Source organism: Armigeres subalbatus, chromosome 3 (assembly GCF_024139115.2).
Source record: "Armigeres subalbatus isolate Guangzhou_Male chromosome 3, GZ_Asu_2, whole genome shotgun sequence".
NCBI classification, from domain to species: domain Eukaryota; kingdom Metazoa; phylum Arthropoda; class Insecta; order Diptera; family Culicidae; genus Armigeres; species Armigeres subalbatus.
Window position 1 is genome coordinate 176,244,387 of NC_085141.1, and position 27,613 is coordinate 176,271,999.

General features: G+C 42.2%; 1 protein-coding gene across 1 annotated transcript; it reads right to left on the minus strand.

The window, feature by feature from the left end:
• On the minus strand, window positions 1-27,602 carry LOC134219375 (pancreas transcription factor 1 subunit alpha). The gene is made up of 3 exons (XM_062698096.1): window positions 27,004-27,602; window positions 9,225-9,535; window positions 1-329 (listed from the first exon to the last, which is right to left on the minus strand). The coding sequence occupies exons 1-3, from the start codon at window positions 27,237-27,239 to the stop codon at window positions 172-174; spliced, it is 705 nt and encodes a 234-aa protein (XP_062554080.1). The 5' UTR covers window positions 27,240-27,602; the 3' UTR covers window positions 1-171.
• Window positions 27,603-27,613: the final 11 nt, after the last annotated feature.

Below are 27,613 nucleotides of genomic sequence, written 5' to 3' on the forward strand. Positions count from 1 at the left end.
TTGCGGCGCATTTTCGGTAAAGAAAATTTATTTACAATATTTCAACATATAAATGAGATTAAAGAAACGACTAGAACTGTTACACGCACATCGATTAATTTCTATGATAAATGGACCATTTACTATTATCCATTATCTTGCTGCCTCCTAAAACTCGGGGTGACGGCTTTCCTAAACTAACCCATTGGAGTATGACGACGGGCCAGCTGCGATGTTCCGTTGGTTGCTTCGTGGATCCTCCGGTCGCCAGATCCGTGCGAAATAGCGACCATTAGCGTGTCGATCACCTTTCCGATGCCACGAGAGGGAGTGAACCTGGCCGCTGCCACCTGCGGAAAGGGAAAGATAAAAATTATTATTTGCTTTGCTGCGAGCTTCCTGCCCCTTCGTATTGTGTTGTTATAATGCACGATGGGTAGATGGGTAGGCTACATATGGGTGTCATCGTCACTCGTCAGAGTCCCTTCCTATTAAGTGTTTCCTATCGAGAGCAAATTAATGCTCGAACACTCGTGTTTGCATCGAGTGTTTACAAATCCAATTTAAGTGATGTTCTAATACGGCCAGCATTAGCGAAAATTATTTACACAGACAGCAGCGGGAGAGCAACCGTCGCTTTCCCACAGTGTAGGCAGCATGCACGTGGAGGTGGTGTAAGCTAGAAGGATCCTTCCCAAGTATGTATTGTAGATCCAGTTGAAAACCGAACTGAGCTCTCGCGACAATCGCATTTTCTCCCATTTCCGGATGTCGCAACTGCATCGCGAATAGTGCGCATCTATGCCATAGCCGTGCGCCATCATGCGCACCACTCGTGATGCAGTTGCGACATTTAGAAATGGAAGAAAATGCGATTGTCGCGAGAGCTCAGTTCGGTTTTCAACTGGATCTACAATATCATCATCTAGGGTAGAAAGTATCATTGCGAGGCGTGCTTTTGTGATAATCCATGAGAATACTAATAAGATATTTTAAATTGGGTTTTTAAGGTAATCCAGAATCCAGAGCGTCCCGTTGGATAAACGTACAACTCGTGATAGAAAAAAACATATACCTATTTATAAAATTTTTGGGACTTGCGAGTTACTCCAAGCTGGAAGAGACAGGCAATGAAATATATAAAATGCGTATTTTTATTGAGAAGAGTTAATCTAATTTGAATTATTCTGAATAAGTAAGTTTATAAACTATAAACTTTATTTCCGTGTTTTTTTTATTTTAGTTAGAGGGAATGACGGCTTTGGCAGGTTTTGTTCTATTATTATCAGGGGTTTTTTTTATGACTGATTATGCTCAAATTTGGCCTAAACATTCTTTGCAAAGAATATTGTGGCCAAATTTCATAAAATTCGGTCGGCAAAACCCCCCTGCCAATAATAGAACAAAACCTGCCAAAGCCGTCTTTTCCCCTACATAAAAATTGAAAAGAGCTGCATTAGATGAATGGAAAATTACTCAATATTTTTATATAATTTATTTATGAAAACTGTGAACACTTTAAAAGTATATTTATTTAAAGATATGTATGTAGCCAGAGTTGCGCGCCGCCGCGGCGTGGCCACCGACGATTTTTAGGCGCCGCCGCCGCTGCAATTTTTTGATCGCGCCGCCGGTGAATTTTAGGGGAGCCGGAGAAATATTTTGGTTTTAGGGGTTCATATTCCTCCCTCGATTTCTTAGAAGAAAAATTCCGTTCAAACCCTTATACATATGTACGTTTGAAAAATTTCGGCTGCGCCGCTGAAATAACATGTATACCAAACCTCTTTTAAATAAAAATAGTTAAAGCGTTCAAAAAATGAGTTCTATGGAAAAGTTGACCTTAAATGAGAAGGCATCCATAAAGTACGTCACGCGCTTAGGAAGAGGGGGTATTAGAGAAGCGTGGCGATGCATATAAAAAATTAGAAAATTTATCCAAAAAGCATGACGTGGGGGGGAGGGGGTTGAAAATTGCCATTTTTTGCTTGACGTACTTTATGGATCTTCCCTAAGTCAAAGAATCGACTGATGAAATAAAAACGACACACAAGGAACGGTCAATTGAATTCCTGTTCCATTCCAAGCCACTCAAGATTTTTTTTCGGATTGGAGTACAGGTCTTCACGTCAATACGCATAACGAAAGATCTATTTGCTTCTTTCAGAAATGAACATGCGGGACATTACCGACTCACCGCTTAGTACTCATCATTAAGCACTTCCACAGTTGTGAACTTCGAGGTTTCTAACCCAAGTTACCATTTTTGCATTCGTGTATGAGGCTAACACGATAATACTTTCCTGCCAAGGAGTTGAGAAAACTTCCAACCACAGATTCCTAGACCAGACCGGAAATCGAACGCAGCCACTTTCAGCTTGGTCTTGCTTTGTAGCTACGCACCTTACCGCATGGCTAAGGAAGACCTTGCAGACCTTAAGGCCTAAGCTCCAGGGAATTCTTGGATGAACTGAAACGGAAACATTTTTGAACGCTCATCCAATTCAATAAAAAAAAAAACACAATCAGCAAAACGATTTAGCTAGCAGCTTTGAAAGATGTCAATACCTATACTCCCTCCCTTTATTAAGGAGACTTTAAGCCCGAGGCTGGCTCGTCTCCTCGAAAAAAGCTTAGAAAACGAAAAGATTGTGAGCCATTGTATTTGAACGACGGAAGTCACAATGTCGAGTAGAGTCATAACTCTTAGTTGTATGATCGAACTTAATACAGGAGTTCCCCCCTCTCCCACCACCAAATTTTCTCGCTACGCCACTGACCGATTCCCGGAATGTATCTTTTCTAAAGATATCTGATTTTATTACTGATGACAGATATTTTGATGTAATGTGCCATCAGATGGTGCGATACGGTGAACAGCATTGCATTTTTGGCAATGACAAAACTAACATTGAACCATTTCACACAGGTAGCAGAGCTAGAAATATCAGCAAACACCAGAAAAACAACCAGAAAATCCTCTTGGTACCATTTTTAAGAAACCCCTTTCTGAAAAATTTGTTCTCTAGTATATATTTTCCTCTTCTTCGAAACAAGCTGTGCAATGCAAATCTGTAATCCTGTAATCCTGTAATTAGCTGTAATCCTGTCTGAACAAATAAAATGTACTACTGAGTGGGAAAAACTGAAGTGCACTTGCCACACAGCCGCTAATTCTTTTTTCTTATGTTACTGTACTTTTACATGACGATTGAAAATTAAATCAATATTGATTGAAAATTCGACGTATATCTATTTATTTTTAAAGCAACAGTTGAAAAATAAACTGTACTGTTAAAACATGTGAAATAAAATTTAAAATTACGTGTTTTTCAATGCTCTAATTATGTGCATTAAAATACACTCAATTTTCAATCGAATTCAAGTTTCAATTAATTCATTACTACAGCAATTATGAAATCTACTTAATTTTCAATCAAATTCCTAATTCAATCAATTTATTATTACATCTTTTCTAATTTACATATCGTGTAAATTTAATTAATTTTTGCTCTGTTCTTTCGAATATTGTTTGGTGCTACGCCGACAATATTAGTTCGACAAAGACCAGCACGGCTTCTACCTGGAGCGGTATGTATCCACGAATTTGTTGCAGTTTACTTCCTCCTGCTTGCGAAGCAGACAGGTTGATGCTGCATACATGGAATTGAAGGCGCACAGTTGTCCTCGGAATTCTTGCCAAACTGGAGAGACTTGAAGCATCCTCAAGGAGCGTGGTTGGATAGATCCTACTTGCAAAACCGTTTAGACAGCGCAAACATAGCATGCTCGCAATCCTAGCTGATTCCCAATAACTCTGGAGTCCAGTAAAGCTGCAACCTTGGGCCTCTTCTATTTTCCATTTTCTATAATGACGCCGACGTTCTTGCTTTCTCGATGCCGTTACTCTTTCGCAGACGACATGAAAATAGTCAAAATAGTGGAATGTTTCTTTGACGGCTATTATTTACAAAACATCTTTGTCGAACAATCGATGTTGTACTTGCTTAGACTAAGTATTAAAAATGCAACATTATCTTGTTTAATCGCTTAAGGTGGTTATACAACAAAGCCACAAATCGGCCATCTTGGAAACCACGTGCTTTTTCTAGTGATTTTTCAAGAGCACGAATTGAAAGAACCACAACGCTCATGGGGATGAAACAGCAGTAGATCGTTTGCTTACTTATGCTAAACAATCGACTTCAATTTCAGCATTGTACGAAAATTATTACGCTAGATATGAACTTTTGATAACAGGAGTAGAAACCCGTGTGGTGAATATAAAATTCACCACATGGCTAAATTGTATAATCACCTTAAATCAGCAATTCACATTCGATTACGTCCTCAACGGGCAGAGTTAAGGGCCCTAGTGCTATCTTGAACAGTGCCTTCACATTTCGTGTTTACTTTAATGATATCGTGACCAGATTTAATCGTCAAAATAACTGATGAGTCCAGGAATCCGATGTGACTCAGGTCTCTCTATTGCTCCCTTGTGAGATCTTCATCAGAATCGAATGCTGTTGCGTGGTGTTCTTTTCAAGCCAGTTGAATTGGTCGCATAAAAGCTGTTCACGGGCAGTATGCTCTACGTTTTACTGGTTGGCGTCACCAATGGTTACCGTGCGAGGAACGCTGTCGTCTTTTAAGAATCGAAACACTTGATGTGAGAAGAATAATCGCCCAAGAATGCAGAAAAATCGCTCACAGGTGACAACGATTGGCCTGTATTGCTGACCCAAATTCAAATAGGGTAAACTGGGGTAATATGCACCCCCGGGGCAAAACGACCTTTTGAATTTTTTAGCTATGTGCCAGGAATATTTTCAAGGATAATTACTACTGATTTGGTAGTTCGAGATCCGAACTACATGCTCTGTAGTAAATACTATCGAAAAACTGCCGAAAATGTACTCAAAAATGCCAAAGTGTCGGTTTGCCCCGGGGGTGCATATTACCCAAGTTTCCTCTATAAACTCGAGAAAGACCGCTTCGTTACCGTAACTTCATTTCCCAAAAGTCGAGGAGCAGAAATTATGCCTTGAACGACCCCTCCGTATCATCTGCTAAAAATTAAATGTTTTCATATTTCGACTACAATATTTCTTCTGACATGTTTCGACAACGACTACTAGAAGTTTTCCGTAGTGCCGGACGATTGCCAATTAGATTCAGAATAGAATAAGTAGTATTCGTTGCCAGCAGCGAGAATAATCTGGGCGAATTGTGCACCCAGAGAAAACAGTGGATCACCGATGAGACCTGAAGGAAGATAGAGGAGCGAAGAGAAGCGATAGGACGAACAAAAACAAGAGGTGCCAAAGTCTTAGCCCGTGAACGATACTCGGCTCTGGAGAAGGAAGTGAAACACTCATGTCGACGGAACAAGCGAGCGTGGGCGGACTCTGTGGCCGACGAAGCAGAGAGCCGCAGCAACCTGAGACATCCGCCTCCTCTACGACGTCTTACGACGCTTAAGTGGGGCGAAAATGAATGCAACGATGCCTGTGAAAGACTCGGATGGTTAGTTATTGACTGACCCACCTGACCAGCTAAAACGCTGGTTCGGTGTCTTTAATGGTACAACGGAAAAGCATGAAGAAGGAGCCGCCGAATGGCTGGTTCTAGCGCTAAACCTGAAATGTTTCCATTTGTAGAGTCGTCGGGGAATCCAAAGATCCTGGAAGCTTCAATGGACCATTCTATATTCATACTTCACTTCCTGGGGCCTCATTGCGCATCACCTTTCGACAGCTCTTTCGTATGACTTGTTGCATGGTTTGCTCGTTTCGAGTCGAGGTGCGCAATGCCACCCCTGATTGAATACCATGATAAATAACCGTCGAATGATCGGTTTTGGCGGTTAAACTGAAATGTCCCCTTCTGCAATAAAATCGCAATGAAAGATCTGTCAAAAAGCTTGATTTAAATGTGGCCGGACCCCTTTTACAACTATCCGATTATGAATAAACTTGATTCTAACTTATTTTGAAGCGTTATAACATAAGCCACATCACGCCGCCAATGTTAAATATGTGTGCATGTCTCGTGTGCACACACATACGCACGGACGGACAGACATTTGCTCAACTCACCTAAATTCACCAAGAAAAGTCAGATGCGTTTATTGTTACAATACAAGTTTTTTTAGAATCTGGATTTTTTAAGATCTTTGGGAAATCGTCTGCCACCTGATCGATCCACTTTGCTTGCTGCGCACCTCGCCTTTTTGTGCCCGTCAGAGCAGTTTCACCGGTTTACTGTCCGACACTTTGGGTACGTGACCGGCCCACCGCAGTCGTCAAATTTTTGCGGTGTGAACGTTGGATGGTTCTCCCAACAGCTTATGCAACTCATGGTTAATTCGCCTCCTCCACGTACCGTCCGCCATCTGCACCCCACCATAGATGGTACGCAGCACTTTCCTTTCGAAATCTCCCAGTGCGGGTTGGTCCTTCACGAGTATCGTCCAGGTCTCGTGTCCATAGAGAACTACCGGTCTAATAAGCGTTTTGTAGATTGTCAGTTTGATACGGCGGCGAACTCTATTCGACCGGAGCGTTTTGCGGAGTCCAAAGTACGTACGATTTCCTGCCATGATGCGTCTCAGAATTTCTCAACTCTTATCGTTATTGGAGGTCACCAGTGCGCCCAAGTACATGAATTCTTCAACCACCTCGATTTCGTCACCACCGATAGAAACTGGTGGGTGGTGGGTGGCTCACATTGACCTCTCTTCAGCCTCTTCCTGTGATGTACTTCGTCTTCGACGTGTTGAAGACTAGTCCAATCCGTTTAGCTTCGCTTTTCATGTAGGCTTCCTCTATCCTCTCAAAGCTACGTGCCATGATATCAATGTCGTCGGCGAAACCAAATAGCTGGATGGACTTCGTGAAAATCGCACCACTTGTATCAATCCCTGCTCTTCGTATTACTCCCTCCAAAGGGATGTTGAATAAGACACGAAAGGCCATCATCTTGCCGTAACGCTCTGCGTGTTTCGAAGGGACTCGAGAATGGCCCTGAAACTTGCATTATTACAGCATGATATAATTTTTTTTCTATGAAATTTCATCGTGATTTGATTACATGCATTGGAAATGCTATGGATAGTAAAAATAGATGATTTTTTACAGTTTTGTAAAAAAATAAATACGAGAGTGTCCATTATAGGAATGTTTTGAGGGGTCCATAATATGGAAGAAGAACTTCCCGAAACGGAACATGAAAATCAAATGAAGTGTCGGCTATACGGAAGCATTTTCCTATTATGGACCCCCAGAGGGTCTGCTATAGGGAAAAATTCAGTCAAACTTTGAAATGTAAATCTCAACGAATAACGTCGTGTATTTGAGCGTTTAATGTATGCATCGTGAAAGGGAGATGCAGAACTTGATATTAGATATCACGTGAAATTATTATGTTGAAAACTTCTACTTCTTATGGCAGGAAGAGCAAAACTCCGCTATTGGGCATTTCACCCTATGACAAGGTGACATTAAAAGTGACATTGCAAAGAAGATTAATGTCCCTTCCCTCCTTGTTGATTTCACTTCCAGGGGTATTTGTCTCATATGGCGCTATGCCCTTTAAAAACATTCGAGTTACTATTGATTAACAAAAACTTGTTTTTGTTTTAAACTATTAATTCATGTCACATAACTTTTGTCCTATTTAAATTATTCCTCAACCTTAAGTTTCCGACCGGTGAATTATTCCATGAGTAATATTTCGAATACGATTCAATATTACTACCCTGGATCTGGTTTTTTATTCATAGATTTTAAAAATAAATTTAAATTTTTAACTTTACCGCTTATTAATTTAATTCATAGATTTATATATCTAAAGAAGCCATCAAGGTACATGTTTCAAGGTAGGTAATTCGTTTGGCAATAATTCAATAAACGCAACAATCAACACCAGTTATCATTTTGCACGTTTTTAAGAGCCATTTTGAATTTTCTTCTTTAGTGCCAAATGAACCAGCTATTTACCGCAAACAACTTCATTCGTTACCCGCAAATTAAAGAGATGCCGAACATGCGCACAAGAATTTCAAAAATTTGGCCCAACCTCCTCGGAGGAAAGAGACTTTGCCGGCTCACATTGCAAGCGCGCCTTTCATGTTGTTGGGGTGGAAGAATGTCTCGCCCACCCACCTTTGCAAGTCTATTCAGAGGGTGTTATCTGTGTTGGATACTCACTTCTCGATAGACAGTAGGGTACGGTGGAGATATCGATCGAGGCGTGGGAACCGCCGTATCGATCTGCAGGTGCTCTGGATTTAAATGCATCTCTCTGTTTGAATAAGTTCAAGGATATCAAACGGGAATGTGATTGATGACGGTAGAAATGCGAGTGGATAGGTGTTTCAGAATCATATATTTTCGACATTCTGTACAAGCATACGCACTCCAAGCACTGAGCGTCGATAATGTCCCAAGCACCAGCTGCAATGAAACAGCCCGAACTGGATACAAACATTTGCTATAATTTGAACCATATTGAGCCAACCAGAAAACACGCCGTCACTGTAATCGACGTGGCAGTATACCATTAAACCATTCATTCGCACATTTTGATGGAAGGGATAGATGAACTGAATCAGTCACGGTTTACGCTTAATTTAGCAGCTCTATTCAACAATCATTATTCTAGTGATCCATATGGACTAGAACAGAGGATTGCATGTTTTTAGAATGACGGATCCTTTTTGAATATGAAACACCATCGAATCTACTGTCTGTCGGTTGGAGTCCCCTCCTTTTCTATGAATAAGACAATTGAAGCACACGCAATATCAGTCCATGTAGGTAATAATGTATCTCTAGTTTTAAAACAATAGAAAAATACTAAAAAGATGAATATCCTTAAGATTTTTTCAATTTTTAATTAGGTTCATCAGTTTAGACGCAATGATTGATATTCAAAACGTAAATGTGAAATAAGTTCCATCATTCAAATTGCATGAAGGCTCCTGATGTAGAAAACCTCTCTGGATTAATACGAAAGCGATCAATTCATCTTCCACGCTATGAAAGTGTGTCTCACCAGCACCAACGGCTGCTTCTGCCACAAGGAGGGTCGGTACTTTCCGTGATGATTCGTTCGTCACGGTTCTCAATTCGGTTCACTTCATAGCGATTTCGTAAACAACGGAACCATAAAAGTGACAGATATTCCCTTATTCCAACAATTTTCGAACCCATCCCGTGCGTTTGTGGATCTTTACTCACCTCGTACGATAAACTTTTTCGGAGGTTCCTTCACGGGTGGCCGTTTCACTGTGCCCGGTTCATTGCCGTTTTTATCCTTTCGTAGCATTTCCCCCAGAAAGGATATGTAGCTGATGGCAAGCTTCAGCGTGTCCACTTTGCTGAGACGCTTCTCGTATGGAAGGGTTGGAATGTGCGTTCGTAGGCCCTCGAAGGCTTCGTTTATGCTTTGCATGCGACGGCGCTCGCGGAGGTTCGCTGCCTGTCGTTGTTGTGCCTGTTGGGAGGCGCACTTTGGGCGACGATACTTGGACGATCGTGTGGAATAAATTCTGTAGATGGCAAACAAATCAGAGAAAATGATAATTAAGTGATAACTTCAGACACAATGACATCAATGACGACGACGAAGATTGCTGACATAAATTCTGTTTAGAAAATTATTTTGAGCTTTTTAGTGGAATGTCTTCACTTGTCAAAAGACGAGTTTGTACCTTCCCATTTAATTCCACCACTTGATTGTACCTTGACATATACGTATTTCGACATCAACAGACGACCTTACTGTTGAGGTCGAAATACGTATCTATCAAGGTACAATCAAGTGGTGGAATTAAATGGGAAGGTACAAACTCGTCTTATGACAAGTGATAAATTCTGTTGTTTGTTGGTTCAGTACTGATGTCTCGATGTTGCGTTATATAAATTCGACTCATACGATGTGTCTGGAAGCAGTGCCTCTGACAGATTGTTTCGCGAAATCTTATCTCCGGATCATCATCCATTGTACCGTTCTCAATTCATTGGTCATTGAACATTTTGAGAAACTGTTCAAAAGTATCCTTTAAACTCATTGCATGAGTTTTTACCACTGGTAAATACATGGGGTCTCCAGTTGCGATTACCAATCCGGAGTTGGCGAGTTCGATTTCCTAACACCTTCTTTATCTTCACCAACCGTCAAGCTCACCAAGTTCCATGGAGGCCGAACAAAAAATCCGGTTAAGTCCTCAGCATTTCTTCTAAGGGGTCGTACACTAATTGAGTAAGCATTTTTTCTGTGTGTTTCGAACCGCCTTCCCCCATTTATTATTTATCATCAGACTAAGGCCGGAGTGGCCTGTGCTGCACATAAAAGACTTCTCCATTCAGCTCGGTTCATGGCTGCCATGATATCAATGTCGTCGGCGAAACCAAATAACTGGACGGACTTCGTGAAAATCGTACCACTCGTGTCAATCCCTGCCCTTCGTATTACTCCCTCCAAAGCGATGTTGAATAGCAGACACGAAAGGCCATCACCTTGCCGTAACCCTCTACGGGCTTCGAAGGGACTCGAGAATGCCCCTGAAACTCGAACTACGCACATCACCCGATCCATCGTCGCCTTGATCAACCGTATCAGTTTATCCGGAAATCCGTTTTCGTGCATTAGCTGCCATAGCTGGTCCCGATGGATTGTATCATATGCGGCTTTGAAGTCGATAAATAGATGATGTGTGGGCACGTTGTATTCGCGGCATTTCTGCAATACCTGACGTATGGCGAACACCTGGTCTGTGGTAGAGCGTTCACCCATAAATCCCGCCTGGTACTGCCCCACGAACTCTCTTGCAATTGGTGTTAGTCGACGGCATAAAATTTGGGAGAGTACCTTGTAGGCGGCGTTCAGCAATGTGATTGCGCGGTAGTTGCTACAATCCAGCTTATCGCCCTGTTTGTGGATGGGACACACGACACCTTCCATCCACTCCTGCGGCAGAACCTCATCCTCCCAAACCTTGGTAATCACCCAGTGCAGCGCTCTAGCCAGTGCTTCACCACCGTGTTTAAACAGCTCTCCTGGTAGTTGGTCAACTCCAGGGGCTTTGTTGTTTTTCAGCCGGCCGATCTCCTCCTGGATTTCCTGGAGATTCGGAGCCGGAAGTCGCATGTCCTGCGCGCGTGCTCCTAGGTTCATTACCATACCGCCACCGTTGTCTGCCATATCGCCATTCAGGTGCTCTTCGTAGTGCTGCCGCCACCTTTGGATCACCTCACACTCGTTCGTAAGAAGGTTCCCGTTTATGTCCTTACACATATCGGGCTGTGGCACGTGGCCCTTACGTGAACGGTTCAACTTCTCATAGAACTTTCGTGCGTTATTAGCGCGGTACAGTTCCTCCGTCTCTTCACGGTCTCGATCTTCCTGCTGGCGCTTTTTCCTCCGGAAAATCGAGTTTTGTCTGTTTCGCGCCCGTTTGTATCGTGCCTCGTTCGCCCTCGTGCGGTGTTGCAGCAATCTCGCCCATGCTGCATTCTTCTCCTCAACTAACTGCTCACATTCGCCGTCATACCAGTCGTTCCTCTGATCCGGTGCCACCGTGCCTAGTGCAGCGGTTGCGGTGCTTCCAATGGCGGATCGAATATCTCTCCAGCCATCTTCAAGAGATGCTGCGCCTAGCTGCTCTTCCGTTGGGAGTGCCACTTCCAGCTGCTGCGCATATTCTTGGGCTAGTCTACCGTCTTGTAGTCGCCCAATGTTAAGCCGCGGCGTCCGACTTCGACGCGTGTTGTACACCGTCGAGAGTTTTGAGCGCAGGCATACTGCAACGAGGTAGTGGTCGGATTCAATATTCGCACTGCGGTAAGTGCGGACGTTCGTGATGTCGGAGAAGAATTTACCGTCGATTATAACGTGGTCGATTTGGTTTTCCGTTACTTGATTAGGTGATTTCCATGTGGCCTTGTGGATATTCTTACGGGGGAAGAAAGTGCTTCGGACTACCATTCCGCGGGAGGCTGCAAAGTTTATGCATCGTTGGCCGTTGTCGTTCGATACGGTATGCAGACTATCCCGTCCGATGACCGGCTTATACATTTCCTCCCTTCCTACCTGAGCGTTCATGTCACCGATGACGATTTTGACGTCCCGCAGTGGGCATCCGTCGTATGTCTGCTCCAGATGCGCATAGAACGCTTCTTTCTCGTCGTCGGATCTCCCTTCGTGTGGGCAGTGCACGTTGATGATGCTATAGTTGAAGAAACGGCCTTTTATCCTCAGCTTACACATCCTTGCGTTGATTGGCTGCCACCCAATCACGCGTTGGCGCATCTTTCCCAGCACTATGAAGCCGGTTCCCAGCTCGTTGGTGGTGCCACAGCTTTGGTAGAAGGTAGCCGCTCGATGCCCGCTTTTCCACACTTTCTGTCCTGTCCAGCAGATTTCCTGCAGCGCTACGACATCGAAGTTGCGGGGATGTAATTCATCGTAGATTATCCTGTCGCAACCTGCGAAGCCTAGCGACTTGCAGTTCCATGTTCCAAGCTTCTAATCGTGATCCTTTATTCGTCGCCTAGGTCGTTGCCGATTGTATCGAGTCGTATTATCTTCTATGTCGTTCGTAATAGTTGTTTTTAAAGGCGGCTTATTGGGCCTGCGCAAACCTCCTGTCTCGTCGGAGGGCCGTCGTGTCAGGGCTGTTTAGCGTCCCACCTAACACCAGGACTTGGGCTTGTGCGCTTTGAGCGGCACACGGTCGCTTTGGCGGAGCCTACTTGCGGATACATGCAGCTTTTTATAGAGGTTTAACAGGGCCCACTGTCAAACCCCACCACATCCTAGGCAGGCGCCACAACTCGCAGATGGCCTGGGGAGGGATCGTCAAGCCCTTGGACATAGTCCCTGCTGCCTTCCCCCATGTAAGATTTTTTTCCATATAAATTATTTTTTGTCCATATGGAGCGTAAAAAAATGACAGACCCCCTTCCCCGCGTAAGTGCTTACGTAATAAGTGTACGACCCCTAAACGAGATATGTAATGCTTTGAGTACTCTATCGAAACGGTTATTCACAATCACCATGGCTTGGGTATCATCTTATTGCTTAATTTCTGGAAATAAACTTTTCGCCAGTTTAATAAATTTCTGAAATTCCTGACGGCGCTTAGGAATTTCTTAGGAAATTCCAATAGGAAATGCTTCGGGAATCCATTAGCCATTTTTTCGAAAATCCTCTTAGATTCAAAAATTTCTTCAAATTTCCAGGGATTCTTTTTGGAATACATCCAACACGTGCTATAAGACGTATTTGGTATTATTCCATTTAATTCCACCACGTTGTAAACTTCCCGAGTAACACACTCATATACAACCAAATTGAGTCATACAGGAGTTACTGCAACCAAGTCACTCAAAATTGTACTGCTAGGGTTTATAGAAAAGGAAAGGAGGGGCCCTCCTTAGCCGTGCGGTAAGTCGCGCGGCTACAAAGCAAAACCAGGGTGGCTGGGTTCGATTCCCGGTGCAATTTTCGGATTGGAAATTGTCTCGACTTCCTTGGGCATAAAAGTATCATCGTGTTAGCCTCATGATATACAAATGCAAAAATGGTAACCTTGCAGTTAATAAATGTGGAAGTGCTTAATGAACACTAAGCTGTCCCAGTGTGGGGATGTAATGCCAATAAGAAGAAGGGTTTATAGATACGTATTTCAATATCAACTGCAATTCTCGTACTTGATTCGACTTACTCGTACTTGATTCGACCTACTCGTACTTGACTCGACAAGATACGCCTTATAATTAAATATAATAGTACCGTCAACTGGGGGGAAGATGATCATTTTTAAGACAAAACATGCAATAACAATGTGTGTTTACATTTTAAATCGAAACAAATATTTTCAAAACATGTACTGCTTCACGTTGCAATAATCAACAACTTTAGTTTTCTGTAATGCGTTCGCATTTATTAAAATAAATTGAATTATCACACATTTTTTGAATAATCTAGTTTGGGGTGAAGTTGATCAAGACAGCTCTACTAAAACCATTATGACCTGGTAGTCAAAATACACTAGGTTATTTGTATGAATGTTGAATTTACTACGTAAATAAGTCTAAGAAGTCCATATTTGAAACGAAAATAGAGTCATTTATGACTATCTCTCTCTTGCTTCCACAAAATACATTTTCATGATTATAATCGAAAAACTCGGATTTCTACCTAGCGGTAACATTACTTGAACGGAGAATATTGTTGACTACCGTTTCATAAAAAAATTTGGCACTTTTGACTGACACATCAAATGATCATCTTCACCTCAATGATCATCTTCCCCCCAGTTGACGGTACCGTTTTGACTCAAATCCCGAACATGACTTATATTCCGAACACAAGCGTTTTAGCACCCTAAAACTAAGAATTTCATCAGTTTTTCGAACGGAGAACCAAAATTGCAAAAGAATTCAAGATCCTATGAAGAAAACTACGCGAATAAGGTTCTAATGACCGTTTAAACGCGACTGTTCGGAATATGAGTCATGTTCAGAATTTGAGTCGGTACTAAACTCGTATTATGACAAGTGAAGATATTCTACTAAGAGGGCTAAAAAAAATCCCAAATGCTTATCTGTCTGCATCTTTTAACTTCCGCGCTTCATGTACGTAAAATGCCACGGGTAGAAACAGAGTTTTATCATTTCTTTTTCGTCTGCATTCATTCATTTATTTAGTCTACATCTAAATAGCTAACACTGAATCAACAATTTGACGCCACAATACACGGTTCGAGGCCGCATATCTCCATCCTCGGAAATGCGCACGCTCGCTAAGTCGTTTTGCACCTGGTCTGCCCATCTCGCTCGCTGCGCTCCACGCCGTCTCGTATCTGCCGGATAGGAAGCGAACACCATCTTTGCAGGGTTGCTGTCCGGCATACTTGCAACATGTCCTGCCCATCGTACCCTTCCGGCTTTAGCCACCTTCTGGATACTGGGTTCGTCGTTAAGTTGGGCGAACTCGTGGTTCATTCTTCGCCGCCACACACCGTCTTCTTGCACACCGCCAAAGATGGTCCTAAGCATCCGTCTCTCGAATACTCCGAGTGCTTGCAAGTCTTCCTCGAGCATTGTCCATGTTTCATGTCCGTAGAGGACAACCGGTCTTAAAAGCGTCTTGTACATGACACATTTGATGCGGTGGCGAATCTTTTTTGACCGCAGTTTCTTCTGGAGCTCGTAGTAGGCCCGAATTCCACAGATGATGCGCCTTCGTATTTCACGACTAACATTGTTATCAGCCGTTAGCAAGGATCCGAGGTAGACGAATTCCTCGACCACCTCAAAGGTATTCCCGTCTATCGTAACACTGCTTCCCAGGCGGGCCCTGTCGCGCTCGGTCCCGCCCACAAGCATGTACTTTGTCTTTGACGCATTCACCACCACCTTTTGTTGCTTCCCGTTTCAGGCGGGTGTACAGTTCTGCCACCTTTGCAAATGTTCGACCGACAATGTTCATGTCATCCGTGAAACAAATAAATTGACTGGATCTGTTGAAAATCGTACCCCGGCTGTTACACCAGGCTCTTCGCATGACACCTTCTAGCGCAATGTTGAACAACAGACACGAAAATCCATCACCTTGTCTTAGTCCCCGGCGCGATTCGAACGAACTGGAGTGTTCGCCCGAAATCTTCACACAGTTTTGCACACCATCCACCGTTGCTTTGATCAGTCTGGTAAGCTTTCCAGCGAAGCTGTTCTCGTCTCGTTTCCATAGCTCTACGCGGTCTATACTGTCGTATGCCGCCTTGAAATCAACGAACAGATGATGCGTTGGGACCTGGTATTCACGGCATTTTTGAAGGATTTGCCATACAGTAAAGATCGGGTCCGTTGTCGAGCGGCCGTCAACGAAGCCGGCTTGATAACTTCCCACGAACTCATTCACTAATGGTGACAGACGACGGAAGATGATCTGAGATATCACTTTGTAGGCGGCATTAAGGATAGTGATCGCTCGAAAGTTCTCACACTCTAGCTTGTCGCCTTTCTTATAGATGGGGCATATCACCCCTTTCCTCCACTCCTCCTCCTAGCTGTTCAGTTTCCCAGATTCTGACTATCCGTTTGTGCAGGCAAGTGGCTAGCTTTTCCGGGCCCATCTTGATGAGCTCAGCTCCGATACCATCCTTACCAGCTGCTTTATTGGTCTTTAGCTGTTGGATGTCATCCTTAACTTACCTCAAAGAGGGGGCTGGTTGGCTTCCATCGTCCATTGAACTGACGTAGTCATCTCCTCCTCCTCCTCCTGCTTCCACCTTTCGATCACCACCCGTTCGTTCGTCAAGATGCTCCCATCCTTATCCTGGCACATTTCGGCTCGCGGCACGAAGCCATTGCGGGATGCGTTGAGCTTCTGGTAGAACTTGCGTGTTTCTTGAGAACGGCACAGCTGTTCCATCTCTTCGCACTCCGCTTCTTCCAGGCGGCGTTTCTTCTCCTGAAAAAGGCGGGTCTGCTGTCTCCGCTTCCGTCTATAACGTTCCACGTTCTGCCGGGTACCTTGCTGCAGCGCGACCGCCCGCGCTGCGCCCTTCTCCTCCAGGATCTGTCTGCACTCTTCGTCGAACCAATCGTTCCGTCGACTTCGACCCATATACCCGACGTTGTTCTCCGCTGCGTCGTTAATGGCTGCTTTGACTGTATTCCAGCAGTCCTCAAGAGGGGCCCCATCGAGCTCACCCTCTTCCGGCAACGCTGCCTCGAGATGCTGCGCGTATGCAGTGGCGACATCAGGTTGCTTCAGTCGCTCTAGGTCGTACCGCGGCGGTCGTCGGTACCGAACATTGTTGATGACGGATAGTTTTTGGCGCAGTTTCACCATCACCAGATAGTGGTCAGAGTCGATGTTAGCGCCACGATATGTCCTGACGTCGATAATGTCGGAGAAGTTTTCTGTCTGCAGTGGTGATCTCCAGGAGGCTGTGTTAGAAATAGGTGCTGCGAATGGCCATATTCTTGGAGGCGGCGAAATCAATTAGTCGTACGCCGTTTTCGTTCGTCAGCCGGTGAGCGCTGGACTTTCCAATAGTCGGTCTAAACTCCTCCTCTTGACCAACCTGAGCGTTCAAATCTCTTATGATGATTTTGACGTCGTGGCTTGGGCAGCAGTCGTACTCACGTTCCAGCTGCGCATAGAATGCGTCCTTATCATCATCAGTGCTTCCGGAGTGTGGGCTATGGACGTTGATTATGCTAAAGTTGAAGAACCGGCCTTTGATCCTCAACCTGCGCATTCTCTCGTTGATCAGCCACCACCCGATCACGTGCCTTTGCATATCGCCCATCACTATGAAAGCTGTTCCCAGCTCGTGTGTGTTGCCGCAGCTCTAGTAGATGGTATGATTACTAACTAAACCCTAAACCTTCGCATCATTGATCCCTACCAACAAACCTCCTGCAGCGCTACGATGCCGAATCCACGGTCCTTGAGCACATCGACGAGTATGCGTGTGCTCCCGATGAAGTTGAGAGATTTGCAGTTTCACGAACCGAGTTTCCAATCGCTAGTCCTCTTTCGTCGCGGTTGTCTTCGCCAATAGTTCCGGTCCGTACTCTCTTGTTGATTGTTCGTTGCTTATGTTTTTTCAAAGGCTGGCTTGCAGGGCCTGACACCAAACCCCCTAAATTTCCGGAGGACCATTCCTCCTTATTCCCGGTGGACCATGGTGCACAGTTTCCCTTGCTGGCACTCAGACGATGTCGCCCCTAACCAGTGGTGGAAATACTCGCTTCACGAGTAAGAAAAGAGTGTAATTGGGCCTATCAAAAATGCCATACTCGCGCGAACCTACTGTCTGCATTTTTCTGGCGCTTGCTTTGTTCGCGAGTACGGGCAGAGCAAAAACAAAAAGCAGGGCTGTATTTTGTTCGGGAGTAAAAACACGGTCGCGAGTTTTTGTGATTATTTCGAATACAATGGATAGATTTGACTTGACATAAACACAATAACAGTAAACAATTGTGTTCTTGCTCGAACATAGTGAGAAATAAGTTCCGAGGTTGTTTTATGACTTTTAGCAAATTAACCTGAATGACTCGCGAAGCTTCACGAACATTTTTCGGGGTTCGTTTTTTTGTTTTCTTTGCGAGTAGTAGCTAGGCAAGAAAAGGGCAAAACAAATGTTCGCGAGTCTTTTGCATTGCCTACTTCTTGTTTTGTGAGTAAGGTTCGCAGATTTCCACCACTGCCCCTAACATGGAGATCAGACGATGTTGTGAGCCGATATTGACATAGAGACAGACGCTCAGTAAGATTTGAACCTCCGGAGAGGAGCAAACCCCCTTTCCCTGTCAGCATACGACCATAGTTCCCACCGGGGTTGGTTACCCGATCTTCCCTAAGGTTGCTCGTATCCTGGCCAGCACCACGGGGAGGTAGGGATAGGAGTAGCTGGGTAAGAGGCTAAGGACCGCGAGATGGGGTCTATTTTATTCCTTCAGGTACGCGAAGTACCAATGGTATGCTTTACCCAGCATTTGCCGTGCCATAATGGCAGGACATAAGATGATTACGAAATCCATAGAAAACCCTATTCGCCGCCGCAATATGTTATTTATTTCTTTTTTTGTCACATGCAAGCATTCCAAGGTTAACAAATTCTTCAACAACTTTAAACGCAACCCCATCAAGCACTACCTCGGCACCAACACCATTCGGTCTACCTCTATCTCTATCCACAACCGTGTACGTTGTGTCAGAGTTAATAATTAAGCCTATCCTCGCCGTCTCCCTCGCCAGTGGAACAAAAGCTTCCATTACTGCCCTGTGATTGAGTCCAATGAGGTCGATGTCGTCCGTAAAGCCCAGGTGCATTTCGACGATTTCGTGTAATATAGGCACAACTTCTTCTAATTATAAGTTTCGTGTATTATGAGGCTAACACGATGATACATTAATGCCCAGGGAAGTCGAGAAAATTTCCAAACCCAAAATTTCCTAGACCGGACTGGGAATTGAACCCTTTAGCATATTTACATTTACAAGTTAGTTAATATAACTAAATTCCTTCTTCCATGTCCATAACAAATTTATGGAACTGCTGTTCTGTTACATGAAGCAACGCCAACCGATGGAAATTTGCAGAAAATTCCTGAAGAACTGAATCCTTTATGTAGTACCAGTCTTCGAATCCAAAATAGTTCGCAGTACTACTTGACCGACGCCCCGGTGATGTGAGAGATAGAGGATGACAAACACCTATTGGCCATGCTTGGAAGTGTTCACACAAATATACACACTAACTTTTTCTATTTCGAGCTCGGCAAAATTGGGCACCGCTGGAGCTCAGTAAATTTCAAAACTGAACTTCGGCAGAAAATTTTGTTTATCACTGATTTTCAGCAAAATATTTGCTGTATCTCGGCAACTGAAACGTCACTTTCACTGAGATCTCGGCAAAAATGATGTTTGCTGAAACTCGGCGGTGCCCACCTCGGGAAAATAAACAAAAAATGCTGAGATCTCGGTGAAAAAAATTAAGTGTGTAGGGAATGGATAATGAAGGGCGCCGATCCGTCCAATTTATTTATTCCTAAGAGCCCAATTGATTTTCAGATGATTGCCAGTTGTACTCGGTTGTTGAATTAAAGAATACCCCAACAAACAATTTAAGCTGAATAAGCTAGTTGTTTTAGCTGAAGAAGACTATTTTTGGTTGAATATGCTCTCAATCAGCTGTAATTCCATGGATGGTAATAGATCGGAGCATATCCACACTAGCTTGGTGTAAGCAGACCGAGCGTGTTTATTAATCCTCATGGGCACCACGTATAAATCTATTCTAAGTCGTCTGGAATATTGGCGTCCACTACCCGGAGTCTCGTGCGTCAACCATTTCGAGTGTTTCTAGCGGAGATCTGATTTATCTTTATTTTGCAATAGATTTTATAGCGGATATATGCTTCTTCCGGTAGATGATTGACCCAGCGCATTGGTGATTTATGGTGACTCTAAAATTGTGAACAGTGAGAAAATTCCTTAAGTGGCGAGATGGACATTAGAAGTCCAGACGTGATCGCAGCTTGTACTTGGTAGTCGATGCCTTCATCAAGAGTGTGAGCTAAAGACTGTTCCAGAAGTTATAATATTTGGTCTAACTAGGGAGCAATATAAAGCTTTCAAACAGTGCACATTTGTGAAGTTTTTAGTAACTCGAAATAGAAATCCAAGATTTTTAGACGCTTTTGAAGAAACATACGCTATTTGGTCCTTGAATGAGAGCTGACAGTCAAGCATTACTCCTAAGTCTTTCACGGTTTTGTCCTTCCGTGAGGTTGTGTCAAAGATTTTGTAATCGAAGTTAATAATTGGTTGCTTGCGAGCAAAACTGATAACAGAGCACTTAGAGGCATTCAAAACCATCCGATTTGCAACACACCATTCGGCAAACGCATTGAGCTGAGATTGCAGGTACAAAGCATTAGTTTCAGTACGAATTACATGATAGAATCTGCTTACGAAACTTTGAAGCTTTTTATAGAGAAATTCACTTCGTTTAAATATAAAAGTAAAAGATATGGCCCGAGATGGCTTCCTTGAGGAGCACCTGATGTAGCATTGGAAGATGTAGAAATATTGTTTCCTATTTTGACAAACATTTTGCGACCAACTAGAAAGGAATTGAGCCAATTTAAGATGTTTTCATGAAACACAAGTCGCTGCAGTTTGAACACCGCAATCTGATGATTGATTTTATCAAAGACAGCTGATAGATCAGTGTTATACAGCGTCAACTTGAAGTCGATTATGTAGGGAACGAGCTATAAACGAAACGTACGATACGAGGTTTGTGATGGTAGACCTTTTAGGGATGAATCCATGTTGAATTTCAGTTATAAAAGTAATACAGCTGTGAGTTAAGAATGCGAGGACAATAATCTCGAGTAGTTTCGCCATTGCGCAGAGAGAAGCGAAACTCCGGAGCGTAAAGATGTGTGAAAATAGCGGACAATGGTAGAGATAGAGCAGTTGAGCACTTCTTTAAAATTAAGGACGAAATTCCACCTGCTCCGGGATTTGACGAGCGTTTTAGTTTCGTACAAGCATTCAATACAGTCTCAGAATCAATGGGAGGGTGAGTTCCAACAGTAGATAAGGTTGGCACATTTAGTGTTGCAGCAGATACTTGTCGTTCATTAAGAGTCTCGTTTATTTTCCGCCAAAATTTAGAAAATAAAATCAACATTAATTTTTGAACTCACAGCAAGCCACCAATAAAGCACTTAGAACAAATATAATAGCAAAACAAATGGCTCGTACCTATACTGCCGTTCTACGCATAGTTGTCCCATGTATATAGGAAATCCCAGCAAACATGGGACAAATATGCGTATGACGGCAGTATAATTGTGTGATAAGTAATCTTATTTTTTGGTTAGTCCATATTTTTTGTTTCAAAATTTTGATTTTTATTGATAACCCAGATAATTGCACTAGCGGTGATGATGCCTTTCTCGAAACAATCGTCGCACATCGTCTCATTGTAAGGGATTTCAACTATAATTAATTATTGGCAGTGGCTGATTTTCTACCCGCCGCAGCCACATCCAGGCGCTATAGTATATGCACAAAATAGCCAGCAAGAGTTAATCGCCAGAAATTTGTATGGCGAAAGACATCTAACGCTGGTTTTCTCAAAATTAGGAACTTTTCATGAAAAACTATTTGGTATCAGTTATGAGGGCTGGTGTCCGCTACTACGCCTACCAAATATTTTTTCGATTAAAGTGCTTAATTTGGAGAAATCGAACCTTAGATGCCTTTCGCCATACTGATTTCAGAAAGTTAACTCCTAGTGTGCCGCTGTAAGCACGCTCAAAGCAGTCGATTCATTGCCTACCTTAACTCGTTTACAGACGCTTGCTTTATAGATAAATAATTTAAACGTTTGATGATCAAAGTAACCCCAAATTGAAAAATTTGAAAACTCGACTAAAAAGATTTAAAAAACAACTTTTAAATTATCAGATAATCAAGAACAACAGCCTTATATGTTCTACTTGTAGTAGTACTCGTTTTAAAAATATGAAAGAAACCATGATTTTATTTACGCAGGAAATATTTACAACACAATAAACAAATAATCTATGTTCCCCCGAATAACGATGCATCCAATTAATAAATGAGATTTATTTTTAGGGAACACTCTGTTCAAAAGTTACATGAGCATGAGCATGAGCATGATTGACCGCCCACGGTTGCTACTCCGTTATTGCCAGGTCAGCTGTAATTACACAGAGAACCAACAGATGAAGTTTGGGACTAACAACATCTTCAATGTGTAAAAACTGGTGACCCAAAAATAAGCAATACCAGCGCCGGCCGTGTCCGAATGCAGGTCAATTAAGGAATAGGTAGGAAATTGTTGACGTGATACTCGCTTTGATAGAAGCCGACGAGTCATCTGCACTTCCACGAGAAATCACTGGGATGTTGGATATATGGAGAAGGAAGTGTGGCAGGGTTCGTTTTGGTAAACGGTCTGCCGTGTATAGCGTGTAGTTTGATTTAAAACAAAAACAATCGAACAAATGCTAATTATTTTAATCATCGACCGCAATGCACAACTGGACGCGAACTAAATTTTCACTTTCTGATTAATTTACTCACCCGCACAAAGCAGAACAAAATCTCGGTGATCGGCCGATCGTTTTGCTTTCCGCACAAAGCAAAACTAAATTTCGACGACCGGCCGATGCTCTGCTTACTGGAGAAACACGACTGGACAAGAAACAAATTTTCACTTTCTGATTAATTTACTCACCCGCACAATGCAGAACAAAATCTCGGTGACCGGCCGATCGTTTTGCTTTCCGCACAAAGCAAAACTACATTTCGACGACCGACCGATGCTCTGCTTACTGGAAAAACACGACTGCACAAGAAATCACTTTTCACTTTTCAATAATACATAACAAATCATTGATGACAAATGTCACTTTTCATATGTAGGTGTACAAAAATTTATCTACTAAATTTTTTGGGTATATAAGTATAACTCCGTTTTTTCATAACTCGAGAACTGAATAATGATTATAATTATTTTTAACAAACACGTGTAGTAATCATTCATTTTTTTTGTAGACAGGCATTATATCTACAATCTAATATCTGAAATCCTACTGATAATTGAGACATTAAGTTGGGCCAAAACGCCACAAAGCACTTTACCGATTATTGAGTTATCTTATAAAAAGGTATTGATTTCACCTTAACAAAATAATAATAATAAAAAAGTTTGATCTTGTATGTAGTTGTATGCAGCTCGCCACCATCCTGGATTGATTCTTGCTCTTGCGTAAACTAATGTGCTTGAAATATATGCTTTAACCTATAAGGCTCAAATGATCAATTGTCTGGATCACATTATCAATCAGTGTTTCAGGAATTTGAGATAATTTTATGTATTACACACCAAAATTTGGCCTCAATTTGGATAAACATTATTACAAAATTTATTTTGTTGCCACAGATCCAGAGTTTGGTTTGAGATTCAAAAAATAGTAATCTAAACATTTCAATTTGCTGAAGTTCCCTAACAGGTTTCAACATTGTCACTAAAAATAAACTTAAAAATTATTGCTCGTTGCATCAATTTTTAGACTCTGGCGCAACTTCGTTTTACTTCGAATTTTTAGCGTGCACACCAATACATTAAAACTATCTTCGTATTTGTTTTTTGTTGTTGTTATTTATCGAACACACATGTTTTTGTTTACTCAAATAAACAATAAACAGTGTCAATTCATTTGTGTGTGTGATACTTTTTGAGATTATCATTAAAGTTTCGAGCGAATAAATTGTTTACGATGTTTGATACTTCAGAGTTACTTTTCAAATGTCATGGGATAAATTTTTGATTTAAACGAGGATATACCTATATACGATATTTCAAATTGATTTGATCAGTCACACCACAAATTAACACTGCTCAGGATGCCCCGCCAGAATGTACCAAATAAAATTTTTCATCAGCTGGCAATTTCAGAAGTAGGAAAAGCAAGCACATTCTTATCCGTGGACTGCTTTGACCCAGGTATTTTTGAATCAATTCTTTGTTATACATATGGCACAATTGGACAATCCTCATAAGAATTAATATACTATGCACTACATAAAATGACATAGTGGAAGTGTACTCATCTCCATGTGCGCTCTAAACGTATTTACAAGACACCCATTATATAAGCTAATTACATCCCTGAACACTCTATTTCACTGCCGTTATATGCACTTGCTCCATGTTTGCAGGGATTTCCTATGTACATGGGACAATTATACGTATAACGGCAAATCAGGTCTCTTGATAGCTAAGCAATTAAGTGACACCGTTAGTTTTCATAATCATTCCATAATCTTATCTGTAATACATTCCTGTGATGTGTTTCTGATGTGTGTCTCCTTTCTTGCACTCAAATTAATAAAATTGAGAAACCTGGATTATTTTTGATAGTAGAATTAAAATTCGTGATGACAAACCGGTACACTTAAAAAACTATAACTGTGAGCATTCAATTACTACACCAGGTGGCTAAAAATAGTTCAGTAAGTCTATTTTGGGTACCTGGGCACTGTGGAATTGAAGGTAACGAAAAAGCAGATTGTTTAGCAAGACATTGATCATCAAAACCTTTCCTAGATTCAGAACCATTTTGTGGGGCCTCAAATGTACCCTCAAAATGGAACTAAAACCTGGGAAAAATGTGATTGATGAAATCTGGAAAAAAACAATAATAGCAAGGCAATCTAAAAGGTTTATATCACCCAACAAAACTGTTACTCAAAACTGCTCAGTCTATCTAAAAAGATTTAAATACCTTCTGCGGTTTAATAACAGGACACTGCCTGAGTAAATATTATTTGAAACAACTATGTAAAGTTCAAGATGATACCTGTCGTTTCTGTGAAAGGGACACGGAAGATTCGGAACATTTATTGTGTACCTGTGAAGCACTTTTCCAAAAAAGGCGCAAATTTTTCGATAAAGGACTAATACAACCATCAGATGTATGGATGACTTCTCCCAATAAGGCAATACATTTCATAAGATATGTTATACCTTATTGGGAAAATGCCTACAATCAGCAAGTGGAAGTCACTCAAATTCATAGTGATATGACACACTGACAAGGCACAAACATTAAAACGGGGCCTGCCACAATAGATCAACCAACTGGTCGCAGTGGAAAATGTACCCAACAAGGAACAAAAAATAACTGTGAGCAAATATTCGATACTACCGCGATCTATAGCAACTGTTAACAACTTTAAATGTGTACCTCTGATGGAAATATGAGTAAATAATTTGACATTACATATAAGACATTTTTGTTCAAAAAATCAAAATTGGACATACCTGGACCTCGAAGACCTTACCGACCGTCAAAAATACTTGAGCTTGAGCTTGAGCTTGATTGACTGCTCGTAGTTGCTACTCCATTATGACCAGATCAGCTGTTCTTGCACAGGGAACCAACAGATGTTTGCTTGGGACTAGCACACATCTTCAATGTACAAGTACTGGTGATCTCATTTGTTAGGTCATACTGGCGCCTGCCACGTCAGAATGCAAGTCAATGTAGGGAAGGGGAGGAAATGATGATGCAATCACTCGCCCACTGCAAGCCGAATATACCTCTGCACTTGCCACGAGTTCATGCGGAATTTGTTGGAATTTCTGGGTTAGGTTGGAGAGGCAGAGGTTCGTCTTGGTTAACGAGCTGCCAATGTGATAGATAGGAGAAGGTAACTGATGGAATTTCTAATTGGATGTAGGAAACGAGCTCTATAGTTCATTTCCAATTCTAGCAGATTACTGTTAGAATACTCAAGTTGAAGGTATAGGAATAAAAATGGAAACGGTATGAAAGTCCATTTCCAGTTCTAGCGATTGCTAGAACATGAGAAATATAGAGGAAGATACAAAGTTGGAGAATGGAACGGACCTGGGATTGAACCCATGACCTCCTGCGTATGAGGCAGAAGCAGTAGCCATATGACTACCAAGCCCGCTCCTTACCGACCGTCAAAAATACTATCGAAAAAACTCGGGTTCTGGTACATCCCTGCTATTCACCAGCCAGCTCTTTCCAAATCATTCGGTCCAATCCCTCGCTGATTGGGGACCACGGTATTTGAACTGTTGGTCATAGTATCCCCTCGAAATCGGCGACATGGTTTCTTAATAAATCTGTTCTGATGTTTCAAGTGGTCATTCAAGCCAAATTGAACTCTTCGATCGGGACTCGACAACTGGGATTCGGAAATTTCTTCAGGCTTCAAGTTTGAAATTTGTAAAAGGTAGAAGAAAACTGCTAAATGTGACGGGACATTTTTTTTGCATCCGCCTCCAATCACAGCGCACTACGATCTCTTCGGATCACTCTGTTCAAAAGTTACAGGCCAAAAAGTGAAGCAGTGTTGAATTCTAAACCTTTTTCTGTTACCGTAAGAGCCGTTATGGCCATCTTTTGCGTCCGAAAATCTGATTTGTTATTTCAAAACGTTGTCATTGTTTCATTTTTCTACATAATCAAAAAATCCTACGTACGATGACAGTAAATTCATCGGAGATTTTGGGGAAAATATTTATTTGTTCTAGTTCCAACCGTGCGGCCTCTACGAGGTCGGAGGTGCCATGCTGTATCTGGTGTAGCGGTCTAAGGGTTACCCAATGTAGATCAACAAATTAATTGCAAGTGTCCAAACATCAATCAAGTCCATATCATGTTTCGGTAATCAATTCTTGGCCTATGACATGGACAGATTCTAACGTTTTGCCTCATAAGGTTTGGTCCGAACGCACTTGAGTTACATTTAGAGTAATATGAGGTTCACCATTTCTGTTCTACATTGTAATCGTTGAAATACCACTCAGGCTTTTACTCTATTACTGTAACACTATATCGCTATTGATGGCCCACTACTTGTTGAATTAGAATTGCAATTAAACATTTTCAGCTAACAAAAACTTACTCTTTGATTTCGTCGTTATTTTCCTGGTCGCTATTAAATCCGCAAAACGAATCACTGTCGGTGGTATTTTCATCGTCGGCAAGGAAGTAGTCCGAACTATTTGAAGTTGTAGAATCTACGTAAGCCGTCTGCAGCAGACTGGGATGATGATGATGATGTTGCGAGTGCATAGCCGGGCCATCGAAAAGATGCCGGCTCATAACGGCCTCGAAATCGAACGTATCCATTGAGAACATTTTCGCCAGATCAATTACTAAATGCACTACACTAACACTAAGACTACACTATTTTAATTTAAGCTTATCACAATTGATGACTAGAAGTTGGTTTATTTCAAATTGAAAATTCCGTACGGATATTTTCACATGATTGCACGTGTCGTTCAATAGACGATGTTTACTGTTGATTGGAGCTGCACGTGACTTTTGCAAACAACGATGTAATCACCCAATTGGCCATTTTCACAGTACCCGACGGGGACCACAATCGGCGTCGATTTCCCACGAGAGCCACGTGCGGTCTATTAGGTGGTGGCGCTTACCACTTTTGTCGTCACCGATAGGCTGTCGCCGGTGCCTCAGTTGTTAACGTGTTGATAGTGGAACAGTCG

Bases quoted from the DNA above. Each gene is read 5' to 3' on its own strand.
- LOC134219375 (XM_062698096.1), bottom strand. From the start codon at position 27,239: ATGTTCTCAATGGATACGTTCGATTTCGAGGCCGTTATGAGCCGGCAT. The intron at 9,536-27,003 runs GTAAGTTTTTGT...TGCCATCTACAG, and splicing joins AATAACGACGAAATCAAAGA to AATTTATTCCACACGATCGT. The intron at 330-9,224 runs GTGAGTAAAGAT...CCCTTTCCGCAG, and splicing joins GAAAAAGTTTATCGTACGAG to GTGGCAGCGGCCAGGTTCAC.